Source organism: Pongo abelii, chromosome 6, assembly GCF_028885655.2.
Source record: "Pongo abelii isolate AG06213 chromosome 6, NHGRI_mPonAbe1-v2.0_pri, whole genome shotgun sequence".
Classification (NCBI taxonomy): Eukaryota; Metazoa; Chordata; class Mammalia; order Primates; family Hominidae; genus Pongo; species Pongo abelii.
Genome location: NC_071991.2, coordinates 45,841,611 through 45,867,935, shown reverse-complemented (window position 1 = coordinate 45,867,935; position 26,325 = coordinate 45,841,611). Strand labels below are relative to the sequence as shown.

The following is a 26,325-nucleotide window of genomic DNA, read 5'->3' as shown; positions in this document are numbered from 1 at the left end:
TTAACACCCTTCACAGCCACTGGCTCTGGCTCATCATCCAAAATCTGGGATACCCCATGAGTTACTAAGTCCATAAGCCTTGAATTTTTCACTCAATGCCTACTGGGTAAAAAAGGTGCTGACTTTTGGAGATGAATTGGCCAGGGTTGAAAATGCAGCTTTACCACTTAGCTGCGTGCCTTTGGGACAAGAAACTTAGCCTACTGAGCCTCCATCTCTTACCCATACAATGGGGCTAATACCTTGCATAGCTAGGGTAACATTAGATCCATCTGAGGAGACTGTCTGGTAAAGGCATTCAATAAGTGGGACCTATTTTTATTCCTTAATAATGCTTGAAGTAGACAGATAATCACTGTGTAGTTTCTGATGGTGATTGCAGTCCTCTCTTTGTAGGACACGATGAAAATTTTTGTTGTGATTTTGCTAATAGAAACTACTTCCGCTTCTCCTTGTTCCGTCTTCTGGTTCTTGGGTCTCTGATGGCCCCATGAGTGTCCTGTATTGGCACATGCCACATCCTATTGCACACATGCAATACTGTTCCATGGTGGACTAGTCACTTTCTTCTCTCAGGGTTGATAAACGAATTGCAAAGAAGTCTCAACATCTTCTATTGTGATAGTAACAATTTCAGAGTTTCAAGTAAGAAGTCTTCATCAGCTCTATTTTACTTCTCACCTGCACTAGCTATTTCTGTTCCTGTTTACCGCTGCAGAGATCCTTGTACGAGTTGAAGTTGCAGGTCTCTTACATTTCTACAAGCACCTACGTAGATGCATGTTGGAAAATCCTCTCTTCACTCCGACAGAAAGGATTTCACAGACTGCTATGGCTCTTGGCAGAGAGAGAATGACTTCCAAGCCGAGTGCTACTTGAAAGAGGCACTCCCCCCATCACTTATAAGTCTGTACTCACTGGTTACTGCTTGTGACACATTTTCAAATGGACCCCCCAGTGGCTGCAGCTGTGATTAAAAGCTGTCTGCTCTCTGCCTCACTAGGGGTTTGCTGTTTAACCATGTCATGCACACACACACACACACACACACACACACACATATATATGGGATAGAGCTGCATTATGGAAAACGTAAAGTGTTTTGTAAGACAAAAAAAATTAAGTGAGTACTTGAATGACAAACTCTTGGATTTTCAAAGCTCAAGTCAGTGAGAGGCACTAGTTGGGAACCTAGCCATGTATGAGGTACATAAAAGTAATTTAAGGAAGAAGAGCTAATGGTCAGTGAACATATACCATCTGCCAGTGCATGTTTTGCACACATCAGCCAGACAGAACATCTTAAAGATTTAAGTACACTTGAACTCAGCAGCTGCATTTCAGCTCATCAGTGTGATTCGGGATTCAGTTTGACCCTTCACAAATAAAGCAAGAGTAGAATATTCTTCCTTAAGTTTACCCAGATATTCACTGGCACGTTAATAATCATGTCTGATTTATCATAAGACTGCTATTCTCAACATAAGTTTATCATTAACATTGTCTTAAAAAATGCTCAGATGAGCACTACAGCGACAGAGTCTGGGTGTCTCAAAGGTACAGGTCACACCCCTTCCTTTAAATTAGAGAGATTGAGGATTCAACCTTTTGTAAAGTAAAAAGAGTGGACTAGAATGTAAGCCTGGGATCTTGACATCACATGACGAGTATACTTAGGAACGCCACGAGGTCAACCAACAAACGTTGTTCCCTTCCGTACCCACCCACTCACCAACTGAATCAGAACTCAAACATGCATGCTTTCTTAGATATTTAGGAAAGAGATCCAGAGAAATCTTGAGAATTGTGTGTCTCTTTTCCCTTCTGCCTGCCTCCCCCCATCTCCCCCAAGTTTCAAGCGCTCCAAATCCCAGCAACAAGACCCAGTAAACAAAATGCAAATCTATCACTAGCAAATTCAAGCTGACAATACTGTGAATCGACCACATTGATTACATTGATTATATTTCAAATATTTACAATATGGTGAGGCAAGTCTAATTTCTTTTCTAAAGAGTTCAAGGTAGGTATCACCATTTCTGAGGGGGGAAAACAATGGAGAAATGTTTGTGGTTGCTATCTGCAATAATCTGGTGCTGACAGAGAGTAGTATTTTATTTAGTAATTAACAGTGTAAAGGGGAGAGGAGCTGTCATGTTGGTTCTTAAGCTGGGGAATGTGATGAAAGATGATATCTGCGATCTCATCCTTTCCACTTGTTTAGGATTGTCAGGATGAGAAATGTCAGCATTATGAAAGCTCGGCTCTGTTCTTGATATGATAAAACCCTTCAAAAGCCAGTCTTTCTCTTTCCCTCATCCCCCTCCTTTCTCGCTCTCTCTCTCTCTGCACTTGCTTTTTTATTTATCCTGTTTTGTTAGATGGCAGAAATATAATTCTTTTCTTTCTTCCTATTATAAGCCACCATTTTTGTTTTATTATATGTTTCACAACCCCTAATGCCCCACTGAAAATTACCTTGTTAAATGACAGTGTTTCAAAGCCATGAATCCTTTCCACCATTCCCTCAGAGGTTTGAAACAGTCAACAGACTGTAAAGAATAAATAATAAAAAAGTATTGATTATTTTGATGACTGTGAGATTCAATTAAGTATTAATTTTGCCCTCCAGTGGACCTATCAAGGTATTCAAAAGGGAGGATTCGGCTCAGCTAAATGCGTGCTGAGTGCTTCAGCCTTAAATAGGGAGAAAATGTGTTTACCTACAGTATTTGAAGAAGAAGTGCATTGATGCACAGAGTCCAATATTTAAGTGCTGTGCAAATTAAGCCCTGGTGACAGTGACATTGTTTTCAATGGTATGAGTATTGACTAAAGAAGTGCATTTGATGACAGCTTAAACTATTTGTATTGATTAACATTTTCATAGATTATCATGTGCCATATCAAATTCACTTTTCAGGCATGAATACATTAAAAAAAAAAAACACAGGCATACCGCAACCAATGCAATGGTGGGACCCAGGAGCATGCCGCCCCACCTGCTTCTGTGCTGGTCACCTGTTTCCTGCTCAGGAACCATTTAGGCATGAACTTGGCAATAAATAGCTCCCAGATCTCGCAAAAAGGGCACTTCTTGCTCTTCCTTTCCTTCTGCATCCGATATTGTGCCAAAACAATATTATGCGTCTCAGTTTGCAAATGGAATAAAAGACTACACTTGGAAAATATTTCTGATCCTAAAATGCCCTCCTTAATGAGCTGAAGATAAAGCAGATCTAAATAATTAGGGGGGAAAGTTTGTCTTTTCTGAAGGCGATTTTTGTTTTCTTTTTCTTTAATGCTCTGGGTGTACGATGCTCTAGGTATCCGAATTATTGAACACAGTTTGTAAGTATTTTCCCAATTCCTTAAAAAAAATTTAAATCAATTTTCGTGTATTGTGTTGTGTATTATTTGCTTTAAAATGTTCATTTGATTTGGGGTCATCTCTGGTTCCCAATCTGGGACCAGTGAAGCCAACTTCTAAGGGTGCTTATAGAATTTACATAAGAAATATCTTTTATTCCATTGAAAGCCTTTCGAGGTCTCTTTTCTCCCTATCTTTTTTCTCTGCTCTTGGGATAGAGTTTAATTGCTTCTCCCCTGGGGAGAAGGCTTCTTAAAATAGCCCGTGGTTCCTCCATAGGGTGCTCTTCCTTTTTAGTATGTTGCTGAAGTACAAGCCCAGCACTTTCTTTTTTCTTACTGCATTAAAGACAGAACAAGGTGTAAAAACATTCGCACAAAAGCATATCCCACAATTAAAGCTGTGTTGGTGAGGTTGCTTTCAAAGAAGTTTTTTTTTTTTTTTTTTTTCCTCCGAAGCCTCCTGAATCTCTCACATGCTAGTTGAGCTTTAATAGGGTGGGGAGTAATGGAGAACTCATCGGATCTGTAATAGCTCTTCACTTGACTGCAGCCAGCAATAACAGCGGGAGCAGCCAGAGATAAGAGAGAGAGGAGAGAGGGAGAGTGTGTGTGGAAGAGAGAGAGAGAAGAGAGAGGGAGAGGGAGAGAGAGGACACGCACTCTAAAGCTGCCACTTTTTTTTTCCTCCCCTTCACTCTTTTCGCCCATCCTAGGATCCAATGATAGCTGGACAAGTCAGTAAGCCCTTGCTGTCAGTGCGGAGTGAAATGAATGCGGAGTTGAGAGGTGAGGACAAGGCTGCTACTTCAGACAGCGAGCTGAATGAGTCCCTGCTTGCGCCTGTGGAATCAAATGACAGCGAGGACATTCCCAGCAAGCTCTTCGGTAAGTCTGTCTAGGTATTTCATTTCAGTACTACCATGTTGTCCGGAAGAGCAATCCAACCCCCCCAACCCCCCTTTTTTTCTGTTGTTCATTCAGTTTTCTCATAAGTACTAAAAAGGAGCATCTTGGAGGTGCTAAGCCACTGAAGCTGATTCCAGCCGGCTAGGAGGATGTCCTCCAAACTTTTACCAACAAGGAACTTATTCGCTGCCCATTTTGACTTGTCAAATATTGCTAGAGTCCCCAGGCTGGAAATTATTTGGAAAAAAATAGAAAGTGGTAATAATAATCAGGAAATCGGTTCCATTGTGAGAATTGGTTAACATTTATTGAGTAAATATCGACTCGGTTTCAGGTTGCTTTGCAGCCTTTTGTTAAGGGGAAGGTGAGTAAAGACATTATCTGTCGTCTAAAGATGGGAGAGGAGAACTGAAAAATATCAATACAAGTCGTGCTATGCCAGGTAAACAAAGGTGGACACAGGAATTGCTCTGAGAAATAATATTGTGTCATCACAATCAGAATGAATATTTCTTCTGTTTTTAAAAAGGTGATGAGGAAAGAAAACAGGTTCTCTGATTCCCTCCTCTACCCCTCTCCTTTTCAACATTGTGTTTATAGCCTCATAACTAAAAGTAGAGGCAGCCCAAGACCTTTTAGGAATCTTTGTTTCATAAACAAAACAAGAACAAGCAGAGTGCCACTCCAGCAAAGACATCTGTCATTCAAACAGATGACACTCTGTAAGCCAACTCATGCAACTGTGATCTCTAATCAGAAAGGGGAGCGGGTTGTTGAGGCGCGTGCCTGAGTGATAGATGTTAATGGATGTCTCTGCTGGAGAAGCACTTTAGGGTTCAGAGTGACGTTAGGTTTTCAGAACAATTGCTCCTGAAACGTTTGCTTTTAATTATTTTCAATTGCATGTGTGTGCACACACATAGACATATATATACATACTAACCTGACATATATATATCAGGCAGAGTACTGCTTGGTCTCAGGTAAGAAACAATCAAGCACCTGAACTTAAAAAAAAAAAAATCATTACATAGACTACTACTTTGTTAAGAAAGTCAGCAATTCGGCTTGAAACTCAGGCTTTATTTATTTATTTATTTATTTTAACCGACAGAAAGCAAGCTGCCCTGAGAGTTTGGCAACTCTAGGCTAGCTTGCTTCAACAGACAAGCTTTTCCCTAATTTTAAATGCTTACTCAATCAAACATTAGAGAGATGTCACAGAGAAACTCTGCTTTTCAGATCTTCTCTGGGTACAATACTGTTTTATGCTTAACAGTATACTAGATTCCAATTTCAAGAAATTTTGGTAGCACCCCTTCTTTGAAAAGCAGCAATGCCACCTCTGACATGAATTTCCAAACCTGCGCATTAGGGTTTTAGCATTTTCACCCTAAAGAAATATTTTTTACAGTGTAAGTTTTTATCCATATAGGAAGAATTATGTACTAAAACCTTCACTTCAATTTTAGGAGGGTAGTGAGAAAAGTCAGATACAATGATAAATTACAGAAAGGTAAAAACCATGCCCACACCCCTCTAATGTTGAGTATGCTAAGTAAGCACTTTGACTTTTAAAAAGTAATCAATTTTGAGTTCTACAAGCTACAGATAATACATTTTTGTTCCTAAACTTTGCATACATTTAAAATAAAAGTAAATGGATTTTGTAGACTTGAGCTTGGAGCTCCAACTTGTTTTCTTTCAAGTAATCCAAAAGAGGGGTGATTGATGTTTTTCATTTGTTTAGGGTTCCCAGTGTTGAACACTGTTATAGATTTGTTATGCTATGTCTTACTGATTTGCATGTGTAGAGAAAAAAGCTTCGAAAATTCCAAGAGGGTCAAAGAGATTTGAATTAAAAGTTTAATGGCATTTACTAAGGATTCATAGTTTAATGTTAAAATTATAATGGATTTTAGAAGGAATCCACTTTTCATTTTGAAATTCTCAACTTCTGAGTTTGTGTGAGAGAACACAGCAAAATCTACATCTTACATTCCTTTTGAATTCACTTAATTGTCTTTGGTCCCTAGACTGAGTTTCAAACACAATGTGAGTATTTCCCAGTTTCCAATTAGGTCAAGAAGAAATCAGTAGATTAACAGTTTTGAGAACTTGAGAAAAAAATAGAGACAATATAAGAAAGAAAGAACAGAAAGGATCAGGAGGAAGACACTCTAATATTCTCATAAGGTTTCCTTTGCGGGGGCCTGTTATGGTCTTACTTTTTAATATTACTGGGACTTGGCCTTAGCAATTCTAGTTTACGTAACTGACTAAAACTTTCCAGAATAATTCTGTCCCAGAATTTTTAGCAACTTTGGCAACACAATTTAAGGAACTATGATTTTCTTTGATATGCATATGTTCAAGTCTGTTTTTTTGTTTTTAGATGTAGTCCTGATTATACCCTTTACTTGATAATGAAGAATTGCATTCTTCCTGAATAGTTGACAGCATCTATGTTTTTATCGAAACAATAATTTTCTAATATACTTACTCTCTCTCTCTCTCAAACTGTCATTCTTCTATATATACACCGTATTATTGAAAATTGGGCTTCTCTAATGAGATGGCCAGATTATGACAAATCATGTGCATCTTGATATGTTTAGGTTCATGGAGAGACATTAACCAACAACAGGAGACCATCAGAGCTCAGGGTTTTTTTATTGTACCTGAAATTTCAGTATAAATGGATTTCTTTGAAGCCTCTTCCCCCATCTGTGTACTGTTCAAATTAGCAGTCCAGAGGACAAGTCTGTTTTCCTCACAGTATGGTACCTTCAGCCCAAAACTGCAGGAGAAAGGCTAATACTGATGCCCTCTATGGATAAACAAAGGAAACTCCAGGAACCATTGGGCCTTTTATGCCTCTCCTTAAATTGCACCTCTGCACTTAACAGCATCCAAAGGGAAACATACTGTGCAGAATGTTTCAGTGCTCTGAGCAGCTCAGAATACCAGAAGGAGAAAGGAGAAGCCATATGCCAGCCTAAGTAGAAAGTTCAGAAAAGGGCCCTTGTGTTTTATAAAGTAATTACATCAGTGGTAACATTTTGCTTAACTTGAACAGCCATGGAAACTAAAGTACACTTAGGAGAGATGAATCCACATTTCATTGAGAAACATGTGGTTAGGCAGTTCTCTGTGATATCATTAAGTGGTGCATTATTTATTCTTCTAAAGCCTGTAGGATAACTATCTCCTTTTTCAGTTCGTGACTGTATTATGCTAAGCTCTGAGCCGCAAGAAACAGTATAGAGGAGAACAGGCTTGCGTGTGGTTGGGGGTGGGGGATTATCAGAGAATCTGGCGCTGTGTCTCACAGGGCTTTAGCTGTGTGATCAGATGAGTGATGCCACATAGAGCTAGTCATTTAATATGTGACTAGTGATGTACATATTGGAAACCATTCTCAAAACTGGCCTTTGGCAAACAATCTTAAAGGGAAGAGGTTGCTGTGTTTCTCTAGTGACATTTATAGTACTCGTGTCAATGTGGTGCTTCGCTTTTAGTTATGCCCATCAAGAATTCAGTGTTCCACATTCAGTCAAGTTGGATGCTAAAATTCAAATGGTAGCATCAACAACTTGGTCGAGAAAATGACCGCGGAAAGGATAAAAGTAATATATATCCTTGGAAAAAATATGTGCGCTAAAGTTTTCCCATGCACTCTCAGCCAAAGAAGTGAGATCTCATAAAACATGCCCTAAATATTTTCTCCCATATATATTTGAGATTTGAAAGATGATTTATTAACAGTGTTTCTCCTGGGAAAATGTTTATTGTTTGAAGTTAAACCTCATGATTTCTTTCCTTTAAGTCCCAGCTATCTTGGGTGGCTGTGTTAGTCTCAGTGGCTGGCTTCTCAGTTGTACTACACTGTGCATTAATTGGGCACACAGCTAAGAGCCTTGAGCTGAGATGGAACTACAAAACCATGTATAAGCATTGCATCCAAAGTCAAAAATTTGCGGTTGATTTTCTCTTCTGATATTGTGCTTTCCTAGGATAAAAGAAATTGCATGCAATGATACTTGTAAGAGTGGGTATTTTCAATGCCATTTATCTGTGAGCTGTTGGAAAAGGCCTTAAAGTTGGCTCAGGGATTCCTCCATGCTATAGAATGTACTATATTGTGTATTTCTTTTCCTTTCTGTGATCTTTCTCACAGAAACATGCATTATAAGATTTTTTTCTTTCAAATTGCCATCCAGTTGGCTTGATGAGAATTTATGGCAGTGGAGTCACTTTCAATGACAAAAGGATAAAGGACTAAATTGTCTGTCACCCCTTGAGACAGTGGTCTCTGCAGGTCAGCGTGGAGGTCATTGCAGGGCATTATGAGGACTGCACTTGGGGGTGAGGCTGCCTCACGCCCGTGCATCAGTGGAGGCCTTCATTATGAGATCACTGTCTTCATTACTTTATTTAAACGTCTCTCTCTAGGCTTCAGTACCTTGGGTATTTATAATATTCTGATTAACTCTTCTGGAGCCAGTAATCAGTACCAAGAGCTTAAACCCAAGAGAGATCTAGCTAGGAGGTGATGAGGTAAATTCCCTAGAGAAATATATTTATTTAAAATATGTATCATGCTTCTATATTTTTAAAAGTTTCTATATTATATCAATTGAAAATTTATACCCCTTTTCACCAAAGAAAGTTTTGCTAAAGAAATATTAAGTGTATTTTTTAAATCAACTAAATAATTTGAGTAATAGATTTATGCAAAAACAGTTATTTAAAAGAAATCTGTAGAAACCTGTATTTGTGGAAGTAAGTGAGATGCATAAGGTATTTGTCAAAAATCATTTATGGTTTAGTAGTCAAACAAGCCCTTGTCATGCTGCTGACTACTTGAGTGAAAAAAAAATGCACATTTGGATACAGTTCTTACATTTAAGAAAGTCTAATGCACTGAGGTATTTTAAAAAAAATCAGTGAGAGGCTGTGTGCATTTGGACAATTTTAGTTTAGTAGATTCCCCCCCACCCTGCCCCAGAAAAACCACTGTAATGCTGCATTGATAAATAAATCCACTTTAAATAACATGAATGTGTAAGCTTTGAAATAAAAATAAATCCATAGAGAGAGGCACTGGTATTCAAACTTTTCACCATATTTGTTTGTGGAGCTGCTCATTTCTAAGTGCACTTCAATGGGGGACAGTGCACAATATGTGTCAGAATCGTCAGTGGGGACCTTCCTCTGTGCCTGCCTTTGCTAGCCCTTTGCTATGCCTGGGGTGCTCAGGCCAGGCCTCTGTTTAAAGCAGGAAGTTCAATATTGCAGTGTCCAAGGATACTCCATGGTAGGACATTAGCAAATCAAAATACTGATATGGTTTTACTTTTTTCTCCCCTTTTATTTTGATTACTGTGATTCTTATATTCTGTTGTTGTCATTAAATGGTCCTAAAAACAACAGGAAATAAGGTATTAGAAATGAGATTAATCTGCACATCATCACTCCTTTAAATGATCCCATTTTAGTCTCTTGAATGTCTTGGGTGTTTCTGACTTAAAGGTTACATGGCATTACAGTGTTTTTGTAGTTCACTCAGCCCAGTTTATGTCATAATTAATAAATAGAGGTGCATTCCAGATTCAAGCTCCCAAGGCTCAGCCCTTAAGAAGATTGCTTTTGCTCTTAATTACCTGCTTTAATTATACAGCTAGCATTCCCCTTCTCAAGAATTGACCAAATACGTTTTTCTCCCACTTCAACGTTAAGATTTCACTTGACCGTTTGAAGTGGACCTTGTTTGTTATGAGACAGCCAACAGTTAATTTGTGAGAGAATTGGCACTTTCTTTGATTGACGACCTTGCTGGTTTATATTTGGGAATTAATAATACATCAGACATTCACACATTAAAAAGAAAGTAAATGTGAAGAGGAAGGGTAGAAGGTTCAGTTCTGCTATTGGGCTGCCCTGATTATTCAGGCCTTCCCTGGGAATGCAGAGGCAATCGGAGAAGCAGGCACTTTTGCCCAAATGTGCACCTGGCTCCACTTAACATGTTTCTTGATTTTTTATGCTAAAGAAAAAGATAGCAAAGTGTTTATACCAAACTGGCACCCTGTCAGGGGGCAATCTGTATAAAGTTTCCCGCTGTCAGGTTAATAAATTTTTAAAAAATATCCAAAGGCAGAGGTAGCTAGCGAAAGCTCATAGTAACAGTTGCCATTCTCCGGTGGATGGGTTTCTCTTTAATATCCAGCCTGGCTCTGGAATTTTCTTGTTTGTTGTCTTCCTGGGTTCTGTACTTAGCTGGCGTTTTTGTTCAGCTTTTCTTGTATTCATGCCATTTCAGTCTTACTTTTTAAATGTTTATCTTTTTAAATTTCAAATGTCTTTTCTTTGAGAGAGAAACAAGTGAGCATAATTTGTTTTAATTTTTTATATGGTATTTTGCAGTTGAACATATACTTTGTCATGCTATGACTCTGAATGAGCTTCTAAATCTATCAACACTGGACTTTTCTTTGGGAATACCTTCAAGTAATATTTATTCATAAACGATTATCTGTGCTTTCACAATGTGGGGGCTTCTGATGAGGTCGATTATTAAACATATTGATCTGATTCTTAATCTTTTCAATGTAAACTTTCACCTCCTGATTGTCAAAGTCAGATTTCATAAAAATGAAACAAGGGTGGGCTTGTTTGGAGACATCTCCTACTCTATGCTGTGACACTTCATGAGCTATCAAAAATGGATTAAGCCCTTTTAGTGTGAATGCAGAGGTCAGAAAGAATAATATTAGATCTCCTGAGGCTAAAGAAAGTTTGTCATTCGCAGAGAAATGGAAATTAACTTTGTTTTATAAGTATTCCAAGATAATTTTTTAAAACTAACTAACCAAGATGCATACCCCCAAGATCGCTTGTTAATAATTAGCTTCTACTTAAAAAAATTTCCTAGTATGTTATATGAATGTCTATATTTTATTTGAGGATGGAAAAGAAAATCCATGCCCAAACTTCTCTTATAGATTTTCCTTCTTAAGTAATTTTAAGGTCTTATATGTAACAAGTATATATTGTGATTGTTTTAAAATTAAAAAATTAGCTACCTGGAACAACTTAACTAATAGTCTAAGCAAGTCACTATTATTGGAGGACCACACTGCCATTAAAACTATTTGAAAATATAAGGGAAAAATGATCAGATTATAATTAGAGAAACTAAGTAATATAATTATACATGAACTAAATGCTTCAGAGATTTGCTATACAAAAGACCATTTGAAAATGGGACTGTATAATGAAATCTGCATTCATTAAGATGGTTAAAAATGTTCTTAGTAAATAACCAAAATAAAACCTGTTAGTTTAGCTCACAAATGAAGTAGAATATGAAGGTATTTTTAGGATACTTATGATGTCCCAATGGTAGCCAACATGAAACAGTTTTACAATTTAATGTATACGTGTATCCTGCCATATATTGTTTGGCATTAAGTAGTTTTCTTAGTGTTTCATCTTTTGCTGTAAAATAATTAGTGTTTCTTGGGATTGACTGATGTACCTTCCAAATATTTTGTATTTCTTTAATTTCATCCTATTAATGAGGAAAAAAGCATAATTATGACAGAAGTTTGTGAAAGCCAAGAAATTCATATTTAAAGACTGATATTAACAGTGTTTTAAAATAGCAATGCAAATTTATCCATTTTCTTACCACTTCCATACTTTATTTCTGTTTCCCTATATTTTCTTTCTTAGGCACTGTGAGTGCACAGTGAAAAAAGTGTAATGCTATCTGTATAAAATATTTGTGTGTGTGTCTATGGTCTGCTTTTCTCCATATTTTCTTCATGCACATATAATGCTTCAAATTGTCTTACTGAATCTGTAGTATGTATGTATTTTCTCTATTATAAAACTAACAAAGACTTATTTACAATAATAAGCTTTCTTTTAGTTCATGCTATCCATCCATCATTTAAATGTACTTCTCCTGTATATTTAAAAAATAGTTCCCTGATAAATTTATCAAAATTAATAGTTTACCAAAAAAGGGAAACTAATTATACTGTAGTATTGCTTCTGCTATACTTGGGCTAGAATCCAAGTTCCAGTGTCTTCTTCGATGCTGCTATTTACTGAGCACAGGAGACAAGAAGATTCCTCAGGATTTGTGCAGTTTAATTCAGTAAAGAAATCTGGGGTTTTTGGACAACTTGACTTATAGAAAATATATGTATTTTTAAAGCATACCAACTTACCCAAGCTAGGGAAGACTCTTGGGATCTAAATATTGGGAACCTAAATATTTGTCTATTTCTGGGATAGACATATATCACAATATAAATATTTATCCTTTTCTTTTTTTAAGTCAAAAGCATTTTATTCAATAGTTATTAAGCACAATTTTTTGTTACACATTCCTTTAAGGATTCTATGCGCCTATATATCAAGGTAGAGTGAGTGATTGATGTACAATAAAGAAATCATATTTTAAACATTTACTATTAATGTGGTATTATTAATCTCCTTTTGCAGTTCTTGATAACCATATATGTGGTGATTTGTCTTTTAATACCAATATGGCAAGATTTATTTTTACAAATTAATGATTTGGGGTGACTTCCTGCAGGAGGGAATCATCACTGTCAAAGCAGAAGAGAAGCTAAAGGGTTAATATGATTTAAAAATGCAAATATTTGAAGCTGTTTTAAAAGCATGAAAAATTATTATTGCACATGACTTTTTGCTCAAATCGACCCAAGGTAAAGGAGGATAAAAAGTCAAATGGAAACCCACATGTTCCTGTATTTAAAAATGTATACACATGGAAGTCACGTGGGGAGTGAAATGCACTTCATCAAAACTGCATTTTTTTAATATACCTACTTCATTTCCCAAAATATTGCAAAATAGAAATGTGTCAGAAAGGACGCTTGCTATTTGCAAAAGGAAAAGCATGCAAGAAATATTGCATGAAACTCCTATTTCAACGGATCCATTTAATTAAATCCATACACTGTTCTATAATCTATGAATGGGTAAATATCCAGAACAAGGATCCCCTCGATTATGAGGGAAAACTTTCACAAACTTTTGGGAGGAACATATGTCACTGTTTTAAGTGTTGATTGGCTCATTTTATTCTGATTCCTAAGATGAAGGCAGGTTTTAGTCTTAAGCCTTACCCAAGAAATTGCTCAAATTTTCAGGTAGCCTAGTTGATTTCTTTGCTCTAGTTTGAATATTTACTTCTCCCATTAATTATATCTTGTACTCCTAGTAATTTTCTAACAAGCCAACTGGAATCTGCAGGCCATCAGAAAAGTGTTAAAAATTATGCCTCATGTTCTAAAAGGAATTAATGTCTACAGCTGCCTGCTTACAAAAAAAGAGCTGGTCACATTGGAGATTGCTGATGGCATCGAGGTGGTTGCAGTAGCCTAGAATGGTGGCTACACGTCTTGTCATCTGTAGTGTATCAATATGTTTTTATAATGATACAATAACCTGAACCCTGTAACGGTTTATGGTCCTTTTGAGAATTCTTATGGATTCTTAGAGTGACGGAGGTCTGAGAAAAGATCTTGAAAGCTTTCACAAAATCTGGCTGGGTGACAGAAAACTAGCAGGACTGTGATTTAGCTGCTAAGAAATCCTGTTGACCAGGAACATCATTAAACTTTTAAGTTAAAACAAGAACCACAAAACAAATGGTAGATGCAAAGGGTAAGGGGTACCCAAAGTGGCAGCGAAAATTAAAACGTGCTGAAGATTCTTAGATAAAAGGCAAAATGCAGCAAGCCCATTGTTGATCTTGATCTCCTACTTAGAAATAAGCATTTTTTAATATACTATTCTGAATATTGCAATGTGTGTTGGAAATCTGTATTCGTGCATTTCCTTTATGGGATCTGTCAGAACTGATTGTTGCTCTTTCAATTTCTCTGGCTATTTTTAGTCAATGATAAAGAACTTGAATTTTGAATCTGGCACCAGTGAGATATAGAACCAGAAACAGCAGGAAATAACCACGATGAGTAACTTCACATCAGTATCTGCATGGAGATCTCAGTCCTCTTAACATTTGTAATACTGCTAATTTCTATGGGCTTTTTAAAATACTTCCACATGAGCTCTCAAAACCCATATAAGTGTGGCATGTAAAGTAAATTGTTTGTCACTTGCCGACGACCTGCCATATTTATTGTCAGGAGAAATGGACATTAGTTGGAAAAGCAGTTGTTAAAGGCCAAACAATTTTTAAAGATGGCAAAGATGCACGAGGGTTTTCCTTTTTCTAACAATGAGCCACCCCTTCAACATCAAAAGACAAGATAATAAGACACTTCAAGCACAATTCAAGATTATATTCAACATCTAAAGGCTCATCTCTTGTCAGTTTGCATTTACTCTCCCAGGGATGTGATGCTTCTATCATCTTTCTGTCAAGAGGAGTCTGGCAGAAGAAGCGAGGGCTCTTATTTCACACACTTAGGGTTTTTTATCAAATAGCCCACACTCGTTCTGATTCAGCCAAAATGGGGGGATAATTTGAAAAAGGTCATGCACAAGTACAAAAATCTCATATTGATTTGTGTGATTAGAAGGCATTAAAATTGCACATTTATGTTAGTTGCTGAGATGTTTTGTCAGTTTATTTGGTAATACACTTTTGCAGCCTAGAAAAAAAAATGACTTAAAATTTAAAAATAGATGGCTGAAAGCCGAAATGGTTTGTTTTAATGTGGCTGTGTTTGAACATTTAGCAAGTGAACATAAAAATAATGTAAAGCTTTTAGTTTAACAATATTTGAAATTAGCTTATATAAAGAAATACTTCATGCAACATAAAAGCAAAATAGCACAACTGTGCATATCAGGTGAAACAAATATATATGTGAAATTATTTTTTAAATACTTTAAAAATTGATTTCATATCTTTAATATATAGATAAAAAGTGATGACATTTTCAATATAAATTTAATTATGAAGCTGTTTTACAATGGTTTTCAAGTTTTTAACATTTTGCACTCTTTGAAATTACAGTGTCATTATATTTGTCATTTTATGCCATTCTTAGTATATATGCCCTTTTCCAGAGAGGGTACTAAAGAATAAATAAAAGGGTTTTTATTATTATTATTATTCTCTGTCAAAATTCATCACATTTCCTTCTTTGCTCTCTGACAGTCACAAAGCCATACAAAGAAACATTCTATTTTAGTGGGGGCATGTTTATAGAAGTTAGAAGAACAATCTTTTCCTCTCAAAATAAAACAATTGATGAAAATAAAACCATGATATCCTGGGATCATTTCTATATTGAATCTTTGAAATTACTTTTCCTAGGAATTTTCATCAACTCTCTGTTGTCTCCACTTATATTTTTCTCCTTTGCTGTGAAGTGTTTTGAAACTGTATTTCTTACTTTTGTGCCACTTTCAAAACAAAGGAGAGGTACATATACACTGTGTAGTTATGGTGTAGAATAGAAGTGAAAACCCATAATTTGCCCTATTTATTAAATGAGTTTTTTCTATTCAATACAGTTTATGTATTCAACATGGAACAGTGAATTGATCCATTCAATAAATATTTGTTGAGCACCTGCTCTGTGGCAGGGGCTGTGCTGTGTCCTGAGGACTCAGTAGAGAAGACACCAGATAGAATTGATCACCTAGCTCACCTGCTGTGAGGGATACTGAAGATGCAAAACTGAACAAGACATGGGGATCCCACCCTGAAATAGCCCACGATCAGCATCATACATTGACATTCTATTTTACTTGATCGTTTCCGGTAGCTTTTTAGGCAATTTTAAGTCTTCAAAACCATGCTTTTCAAGAGTTGTTTGTTGGTTAGAAACCTAATTTGAGAAAAAAACTATTATCTCCAAAAAATAGGGAAGAAGAAAGGAGTATTAAGCGGTTTGTGACAAATGACATTAGCAATGTTTTCATCACAGAGTTTGGTGCATATGCCGTGGAACACAATTGCTCTTCTTTAGGGGTTGTCTCTTAATCATGTCCAAAGGGAGGATGAATTAGGTTATTTCTTCCTGCCTGTCTTTTCTGCCTTCATTCTCCTCCCAAAATTCTTGTTTGTCTTATATATTTTTTATTTTTTTATTTTTATGTACTTTTTTTTTAATACTTTATGTTTTTACGTATGTTCTCTCAGGGACCAATACATTTTATTTATTTATTTATTTAATTTTTATTATTTGAGACAAGGTCTTGCTCTATCACACAGGCTGGAGTACGGTGGTATGATCATGGCTGCAGCCTCAACCTCCTGGGTTCAAGCGATCCTCCCACCTCAGCCTCCTGAGTGGCTGGTACTACAGGCATGTACCATCACACTCAGCTAATTTTTTTTTTTTTTAATTTGCAAGAGAGGGGGTCTCACTTTGTTGCTTAGGCTGGTCTTGAACTCCTGGCCTCAAGCTATCCTCCTACCTTGGTCTCTCAAACTGTTGGGGTTACAGGCATGAGCCACTGCACCTGGCCATTGTCTTATACTATAAAGTAGTGCTTCAAGGCTCTGACGTCAGGTTGTATGGGCTTGAGTCTGGCTGTACCACTTGTTCACTGGCTGGGTAAGGTAATAACATGTTGAAGCTTCAGCTTCCCCATCTCTGCGTGTAGGTATTGCTGGTACGCCACAGGGCAATCGTGAGCTGGAAGTGAAATGACACATGTAAAAGCCTATAGAGTACCTGGAGTGTAACTGGAGCTCAATGAATATCACACTTTAAGAGTTGAAAATGTACTTGCTATGTTTAGAAAGAATCTGATTAATTTTGGGCAGCAGATACCATAAAACCAACAAAAATTGTGGCCTTTGGAAGTAACCATGCTTCTCCATAAGGAAACATCAGCCCCCAAGGGTCCTCCTGATCAAAGAAAGGTTCTGGGGATCTTTGCTTCCTAATGGCAACACCCCTTCTTCAGTCTTTGCTTTCTCTTCAAGTCCATTCAGGAAAGAATTCAGACTCATAAATGGATTGTAAGCAGGTTCTAGAGGGGACAATTGTTCACTCTCTTCATCTTATGGAGAGTACATAAGTGAGGTGGTGAGCAAGGATGGAACAGGGCAGTTACACATCTCACTCTTCTCTAAATTTAAAATGTTGGAAGGTGTGATTCTTTCAAATAATAGCGATTTTAAAAATAATGTTGGCCTTGAGAAGTGCTATGAAGCCAGATGTCTGTGGGCGGCAGCAAATGCCTCTCTCCCTCCTGGTGTGGTCAGATACCCTGGGGGCAGCCTGCCTTTGGGTGGAGTTCCTCCCAGGGGCGTCAGCTGTCCCTCCCTCCCTCCAAGGGAATTTGCCAGCTCCAGGCCAAGCACTTCTATCTCTCTGCCTTGACCACACTGTTGCCCATGTTGGGAACAGAGCATTTGCCTCTAGTTAAATGCCCGGAGATCTTTCATAGAATGCTTTTGTGACCTAATCAGGGTAAACTACAGAAAATTTCAGAGAGAGAGAAACAGTCCATTGAAGTGTTGTGATGATTTTAGAAAAATGGTGCTGCAGAAGGATGGTAACCTGGGTTCGAATCACCACCCTTGACCTAGGCACAAGGCTATGAGCTTATGCCTCCGTTTCCTCTTCTGAAACATGAGTGTTAAAATACCTATCTGATGGGATGTTAAAGATTATGTAAAGGAAGGCAAATAAGATGCCTGCACATGGTGGTGTTTAATAATGAAAGCCCCTTCCCTTCACTTCTTAGCCCAATGCATATCTTTCCAAGGTCTGAGAAGTGACTTATTCTGATGGGGGTTCTCTTGGGAGCGTGGATCAGAAATTAATGATCAGCAGGGGCTCTGAATGTTAAGATCTGTTTTCTCAACGTAGCTTTCTCCATGAAAGCCAAAACTCAAGCTAGATGTAGAGAAAATAACCTTTGCTCTGGAAGCAAAGGATTTGACTAGATTGTGGGTCTTCTCTGTCCCAGCAGAGAGCTCTTTTCTGCCCCTAAATGGAAGTGCTTCTCTCAAAAAGTTAGTTATGTGTTAGGCATGGGAACATGCCTTCAACTAGAAATCCATGGAGTCCTCATTCCTTAAGGAATTTTCACAGCCAGTGTTTAATTGGAATTTTCAAATCTTCAAGAATGAACACTTTTCATATATTTTTCAAAAGGAACAAACCAAAAATAAGATGGCAACCTCAAAAAAATCTATTAGTGCCACACTTCCAAGGGTTTGAATATGCTGTGAATATTTAAGTAGCTTAAATTGACATTTGGAGCCATCATTGGGAAGAAACATGTTATAACCTTTGTTGGGAATATTTACACATGTTGGTTGAGATTCGTAAAACCTAGTTCCTCTTATATACAACAAAGTCATCAGAATCAGTAAAGGAACATCTTTCTGTTATTGTTGTTGTTGCCATGGCAACCCCACACATTTTTAATTACATATTCATGCCCTATGCTCATTTCTTAGAAATCATTGGCACTTCTAAAACCACTCATTTAACATGTGTCAATCAATGTCAATAAATATATTGTGATATTGAAAAATATTAAATCATGGTTTCAGATTGAATTAATGTACATGTTTGTGTTAATGTTAAGTAGAAGAGACAAACTCTCTTTTAAGCCAGTGGCAATGATCATCCTCTTCATATAATGTGACAGTTTTGACTTTCCTCACTGAATTTATAGCTGTATCACCCCTTAGATGTCCCAGATGTTATTAGTGTTCCCTCTGTGGTTTTGTCATTAGGTAACCAAACTTAAATCTGTCTCCACTTGGCTGCACCCCTGAGCAGTGTCAGCGTGGAAAGAATGATGTTGGGAAAACAAATATAAGGTTGGGCTACATTGTACATAGGAATGAAAATCCACATCTTCATTCTATGGCATGAATTGGGTCTAGCCTTTTTTACTGAGCCTCTCACCCAGCTCTGACCCGCCTTTCCACACCATTCATTTCCAGCCACCATCTAGAGTGCACTCTGCAACTAAATCTTCCAATTTTTCATATTTTTATAAAAGTTAAGTGCGTTCTTTTTTTTTTTTTTTTCGAGACAGAGTTTTGCTCCTGTCACCCAGGCTGGAGTACAATGGCACGACCTTGGTTCACTGCAACCTCCACCTCCTGGGTTCAAGCAATTCTCCTGCCTCAGCCTCCCGAGTAGCTGGGATTACAGCCACCTGCCACCAAACCCAGCTAATTTTTGTATTTTTAGTAGAGACGGGGTTTCACCATGTTGGCCAGCCTGGTCTCAAACTCCTGACCTCAGGTGATCCGTCCGCCTCAGCCTCCCAAAGTGCTGGGATTATAAGTGTGAGCCACCACGCCAGGCTGTGTATTCTTTTCTTAATCAGTCCTGACTAAAAGTCAGCACTTAAGAGAAGAATTGCTTTTTCTAGGCAAGATTTTTTTTTTTTTTTTTGGTACAGATTTCTCTTATATGTTCCATGGTGGTTCAAACATCTTCCTTCCTTGGGGTCCTTGAAATTTTTACGGTCTTTGACATCCCTGAGAATTTGCAGGTTGTGGGATTAGGGTGAGGAAAGGGGAGATGTTGATCAAAGGGTAGAAAGTTTGTTAGGAGGAATATGTTTCAGGGACTATAGTTAATAATAGCATGGTAACTATAGTTAATAATCATGTATTATATATTTCAAAATTCTCAAAAGAGTATATTTTAAATGTTTGCACCACAAAGAAATAAGTATGTGGTATGATGGATGTGTTCATTAGCTTGATTTAATCATTCCACAATGTATACATATAACAAAACATCACACTGTATTTCATAAATATATACGGTTATTATTAGTCAATTAAAAAATTTTAAAACAAAAGAGTAGCTTACCTTTTTAATTAAAAATATTAAAATAGGCTTCCTCACTCTAAGGCTTTCTTTACAATAATGTGCTCATGAAAATGGCAATACTTTTACACTATCTTTTGGAAGGACACTTTATTTTTTGGTCTTCTGATCCTCCAGAGATGTATTTCTTTTTTCTTATCAGCTATCAGCCTTTATGAAAAAATCTGCAGAATCATCAGAGCAGTACATTCTTAGCTAATAACACTTCAGTTTCAATTAGGTGAAAGGACCAGGTGCAAATAACCATTTAATATCTTGACGTACTGTCTAAGTCTCTTATAATGAATTTATTGAGAGGTTAATTTATTCAAAAATTAATACCTATTAAGTGTGTCCCCAGTTGCTCTTCCCCCTTTCTTACGGTCAGAATATTCTGGCTAAGCTTTTTGATTTCCAACATTGCAATGACTCTTGCCTTCCACTGCTTTCCAACTACTTTCTCATTTTTTACAGCCTCTTTTGCAGCCATTTCCACTGTTTGCCTAGTATTATCATGACTTGTGCATCTGTCTGCCTCCTTGCTGGGTAGCTAGCCCCTAGAGGACAGATAATAGATCTTGCATATATTAAGTGCCAGATAAATGTTTTTTGAATTGAACTGCTTCTGAATTGGATGTTTCTGGACATCATCCATACTTGGCCAATATTTACTGAATATTAAGGGAAAATAGACTCTACCCACAGGAGTCTACTCTCCTATCTAGGGACAGAGGTAAATATATATATATGTTTATATATGTATGCGTGTGCATATATACACACACACACACATACAGTGATGTGTCACTTAATGACAAGAATACATTCTGAGAAATGTGTTGTTAGGCAATTTCATCATTGTGCGAATGTCATGGAGTGTACTTACATAAATCTAGATGGTGGAGCCTACTACACACTTGGGTTTGTATGGTACAGCCTATTGCTCCTAGGCTACAAACCTGTATAGCATGTTACTGTACAAATACTGTAGCCAATTGTAACACATTGGTATTTGTGTGTTTAAGTATAGAAAACGTACAGTACAAAATAAGATATAATCTTATGGGACCACCATGATATATGCAGTCTGTTGTTGACCAAAACATTGTTCTGTGGTGTAAACTGTATCTATCAACAAATATTAATAACAAAACAAAGATAAAGTGCTTTTTCACATATCCAACAAATATTTATTGAGCACCTTTGTGCTAAGTATTGGACTAGGTGCTGAGACTATGGTGAGAAGTTAGACAGAATTGGTCCCTCCTCTTGTGGACTTCATAGGAAACTCAAATCCTAAGCAATGATTATCCAGAAATTTAATAATTTGTCATTGTGAGAAGTGTTCTAAAAGAGAAGTGACAGAAGCTAGAGGGATGAATAATGAGAGATCATGACTTTGTTGGTAGCATCACCTGTTGTAGTGGACACTGGATGGACAATATGTAGATGTGACTTCGGCAAATAACTCCTCTCCCATTGGATACAGTCTTGGTGGGACGATCAATCAAGACACTCCATCTTCCCCTAGACAAAGAGATGTTACATGGCCCAAAGTAGACAATAAGGTGGTTTTTCCTGGGAAGCTAATTCTTGAACTGAGTGATCCAAAGACTGAAAAGCCATGAGGCTGTGTCTAGCAGGTGGTTCCCCTAGAAAATGTCCACTGGTTTTTACCACCTTGATTCCTGGAAGAGTCTTGGTTACTATCTCTTCAGAGAAAACTAGATCTTTAGCTTTTTCCTTGAATTCTGTGATCCATCCTAAACCCTTACAACAAATTCTTTTCTCTCTCTTTCTAGTTTTTGCTTTAGTAAGCCAGGGTAGTTTTGTGTTACTTGGAGCTAGAGAACCCCTGTACTGGCGAACCCCTATACTGGTATGTTCATGACGTCCAGGCTTCACTTAGATAAGACATTTTTCTAAAACTGATATTTCAAGGTTAGAACAGAGAAGGCATCCCAGGTAGGGCAAACATCATGGACAAATATACAGTGAAAAGAGTTATGTCCAGCTATGATTACCTAAAGGGAAGTAAAGAATTAGGGCTTCCTTGTGGGAAAAGGGGTAGGACCAGGAAGAGTGTTAATGACAAATACTGAGATCTACCTTCTGAATGAGCAAAACTGGGAAAGCTAGAGCAAAACTAGATAGGCTCGAAATTCTGGAGCTGCCGCTCATTCCCCCTGCTTAGCCTGAGACACGGTGGGAGCACCTACCACCAGCCCTACGTGTCCTCTGCTAATGTGTTATTTGAAGTACAGCTGATTCTTAAAGTACAGATGCTGTACTTTATAGGGATATTTATAGGGTTGCTCCCATTATTTATTGCTGCACTAAAACCCACTCCAGAACACAGAGGTTTACATGATGACAACATTCATTTTGCTTACAAATCTTCGATTTTGGCAAGCCTGGTAGAGACAGTGCATTTCTGTCTGACTTAGTGTTAGCTGTGGCAGGTTTGGGGTGGAGGGCTAGAATCATTTGAAGGCTTGTTCTCACACGAGTCTTGTGATTGATCTCCCTGGTGGCTGGAACCTTTTCTGGGCTTGGTGGCAAGAGTAGCTGCATGTGCTTCCTCACAATGTACCTGGGCTTCTTCACAAGGTGGTGGCTGGGTTCCCAGGGCAAGCGTGGAGAGACAGGGGAGGGGGAAGGGAAGAGGCACTACATTGACTCTGGCTTTCATAAACTAGACTTTTCTAACCCAGCCTTGGAAGTCAACAGCATCATTTCCACCACTGTCTACTTTTAGAGAGTCAAGTCATTAAGGCTGTTCCATATTTGAGAAGAGGGGAATTAAACTCTACTTTTGATGAGTGTCAACAAATTAATGGACAGGTTTTATAATCACCACAAAAGTAATATTACTTCTACATATCTATTTCTTTTCTCTCTCATAAACTTAAAAAAAAGCACTTTGGAGACAGTGTCTTCTTACTAGTGAAGAGATATTTGAATGGATCAGAAGATCTTGTTTGAAGCAGAGTTAAATGGGAGATAATGTCTGCAACATTTAGTGAGCATAGCTCAATATCTTACAGATATTTGCATGTTTAGTTCCCCTGAAGGTTACCTTTTTTATCACTTTTATTTTCCTCACAGACATTAAGAGGTTTAGTTTAAATTTTGGAATCTGGGTTTTTACTCAATAAGCATATAAAACATGAAGTCTATTTTAGGGCATCAGGAGCAGAGGGCAGATGGAATCTAGAAGTCCACCATGTCACACTTATGATAGACCTTTGGTTATAGCAAATGAAAATAGATTTCCCAAACCTAACATATTAAGCTCAATACATTTCTCTTTGGTAGTATCAGACAGAAATTTCCGTTATAATAAACCATTTCCGACTCTTTATGTCTACCTCTAGACATTCTAGAACAGATAGGCTGAGAAAAACAAGTTGGTGTGTTTGAAGATATTTCATGTAATTGTTATTTATAAGAAGATCATCTACATCACAATTTTCTATAAATATTTTTAAATTAAATAAATTCTATGTTTTAGGATTTTTTTTAACCTCAGGTTGTTTTTTTTTTTTCTGGTTTTATCTAAGAGACTCGCTCTTCAAGTGTCTTGAATTCCTGTAGAAGTTGATTCCACATTTCCCCATGTGTGATAATATCTATCAAGAAGTCTCAGCACAGGCAAGAATAAGTATTCTTGGTGCTTTAGATGGAAGGATATACAAAGAATTTCTGGCTCTGTTGATGAAAGTGGGGGTGGTGCAAAAGATCCCATTAAGACTCAGAATTATCTGTACTTATTCTAAGCATGGACTCAGTAAACTAAAATGTGCTTAATTGCTATGTGTTGTTCAAATAGTAGCCAGACTAAGAAGTTTTTATTAACAGAAAAAGTCATGAACTTAGTTCTAAATTCTTTTCACTATTCTAAGAATTCTAGCCTGGAATCTTGTTTTCCTGAATCAATATCCTCCAGCCCTCCAGTCCCCCAGGGGATACATGGAAAGCCAAGATGGAACCTAGTTGGATGCCAGCCTTCACACACAGTACAGCCAGGGATGTTCCCAAGTGGGGAGGTGGGTAGGGTACCAGAACAGGTTAATCTCAGTGCTTGTAATCACTCTCTGTAGATCATGGTGTGTGACGCAAAGATGCAATATGAAATGCCAGTCTGCAGAACTTTTCACAAAAGCTCTTCCTTAAATCCCAATTATAAGAATTTCATAATACAATAGATATCCAAGTGCATCTACACACTCAGCTTTACTATTTCCAGATGTTCTTTATAGTGATGATGATAACGATTACATAGACTAGCATTTTCAAAGTATTGTCATTTACAGAAACTCCATGAGGCAGATATTTACCAGGATTTGGCTATTAGACCTTAGGTAATATAGAGTTGATACCATTATGAGCATTGTTGCTCTCTACTACTTGGAGACTTATGGTGGTTTCCTGTTGAACTCAGAATAAATTTCAAACACCCACAACATCCCCTCCATGTTCCAGATGATGTGTAATAATCTACAACCTAATGCTATAACTATGCTGTAATAATCTATAGTCATGCAGTAATAAAATGGGTTTGTAGTTTGCTTTTTTCATATTTAGTTTGTTTTTATTGAAACTATAGTATTGGACATTTTTTCTATGCAGACATATTTTGTAGCAATAGCTTAAATGATGTGAAGTATTTTGCTCATATGGGCATGCTATCATTTATTAAATTAAACTCCTATTATTGGACAGTTAGATTGTTTCCAATGTTTAAAATTGAACATTTTTGTAGATAAAACTATTTTTTTCACCTTTAATCATTTTCTTAGGATAAATTAATAGAAGTAGAATTACTAAATCAGTAGGTATTCACATTTTAAGGCCCTTCAGAAAGGATATGCAAATTTATACAACTATGAACAGTGTTTCAAGCCTGAACAGTATTTGAGACTGTCTGTTTTTTGATTCCTTCACCAAATCTGATTTTTATCAGTATTTTTGGTGTTGAAAAATTTGGTACAGGAGAAATAGTATTTCTTTTACTTTGCCTGTCTTTGATTACTAATTAGGCTTGAATACTCTTATTGTGATTTTTGACCATTGGTAATTCTTCTGTGAATTGCCTATTTTTCACTTCTTTTGCTGGGAAATCCACCTTTTCTCTTTTTCTTTCTTTCCTTTTTTTTTTTCTTTTTTTTCAGACAAGGCCTACTATGTTGCCCAGGCTGGAGTGTAGTGGTGCGATCACAGCTCACTGCAGTCTTGACCTTCTGGGCCCAAGTAATTCTCACACCTTAGCTTCCCAAGTAGCTGGGACAACAGGCGTGTGCCACCGTGCTTGGCTAATTTTTTAAATTTTTGTAGAGACAGAATCTCCCTGCATTGCCCAGGCTGGTCTCCAACTCCTGGGCTCAAATGATCCTCCCACCTCAGCCTCCCAAAGTATTGGAATTACAAGCGTTAGCCACTGTGCCCACCTTCTTATTGTTTCATATGAGCTCTTCATATTAAAAAAAGACATCAGTATTATTTTTTCCCATGTTTTTTCAACTTTTGTAGACTGTTAGATAAGAGCAAATAAAACATATTAACAAAAGTATGATGGGAAAAATATTTTCTTTTGAATTGGCTAGTTATCTAAAGACCAACAATTTGTTTATACATGGCAGAATATTATAGTATTTTTGTAGTCAGGATTCTGGCAGGAAAGAGATGGCATACTTAAACTGGGTAAACTGAGGAAAGTTTAATAATGGTACTATTTACAAAATTTTGAGTATTATGTAGGGTAACACAAGGGATAGTGGAACCACCCCCCACCCCCTACAACACACAAGCATAAGTAATGCAGTGTCCTTATCACCCTTGGGCTCTTGTCCTCTCTCTTTACCCGAAAGGGACCAGGGAGAAGCAGACACCGAAACCCAGAAGGAGAGAGTCAGATGAAAAAGTTCACCTGTATTGTGGTATGCAGCCATCCCCAAGAAGACTCCACCAGAAAAGAGACAAAGGAATAAATGTTCCAATTTTATTCTCTCTCCCCTTCCTTTGACAAAACCCAAGTGGAAACAGCAGAGCAAGAAAAGCCTTTGATAGAGTCCACAGAGATCAGCCTCCCAGAACACGGAGCAAGGTGGAAAGGGTAGAGTGTAAATCTGTAGGAACAGATGGTTTCAACACAATGGGCTATAACTGTGATTCTGAAATTGCTCTCAATTCTCCAGCCTGGCCATTAAACTGTTATTTAACA

General features: G+C 37.4%; 1 protein-coding gene and 1 long non-coding RNA gene across 3 annotated transcripts in view; both read left to right on the top strand.

The window, feature by feature from the left end:
- Positions 1–26,325, top strand: part of POU6F2 (POU class 6 homeobox 2) — a 434,029-nt gene that overhangs the window by 47,700 nt on the left and 360,004 nt on the right. For both annotated transcript variants that reach the window (XM_054560568.2, XM_054560567.2), the window contains exon 2: positions 4,086–4,257. In XM_054560568.2, coding sequence (XP_054416543.1) covers positions 4,086–4,257 — 172 coding nt within the window. The remainder of the gene's footprint in view (positions 1–4,085; positions 4,258–26,325) is intronic.
- Positions 8,417–26,106, top strand: LOC129060665 (uncharacterized). The gene is made up of 3 exons (XR_008527521.2): positions 8,417–8,838; positions 24,008–24,151; positions 25,973–26,106. It is a non-coding gene; the product is annotated as an uncharacterized LOC129060665 (long non-coding RNA).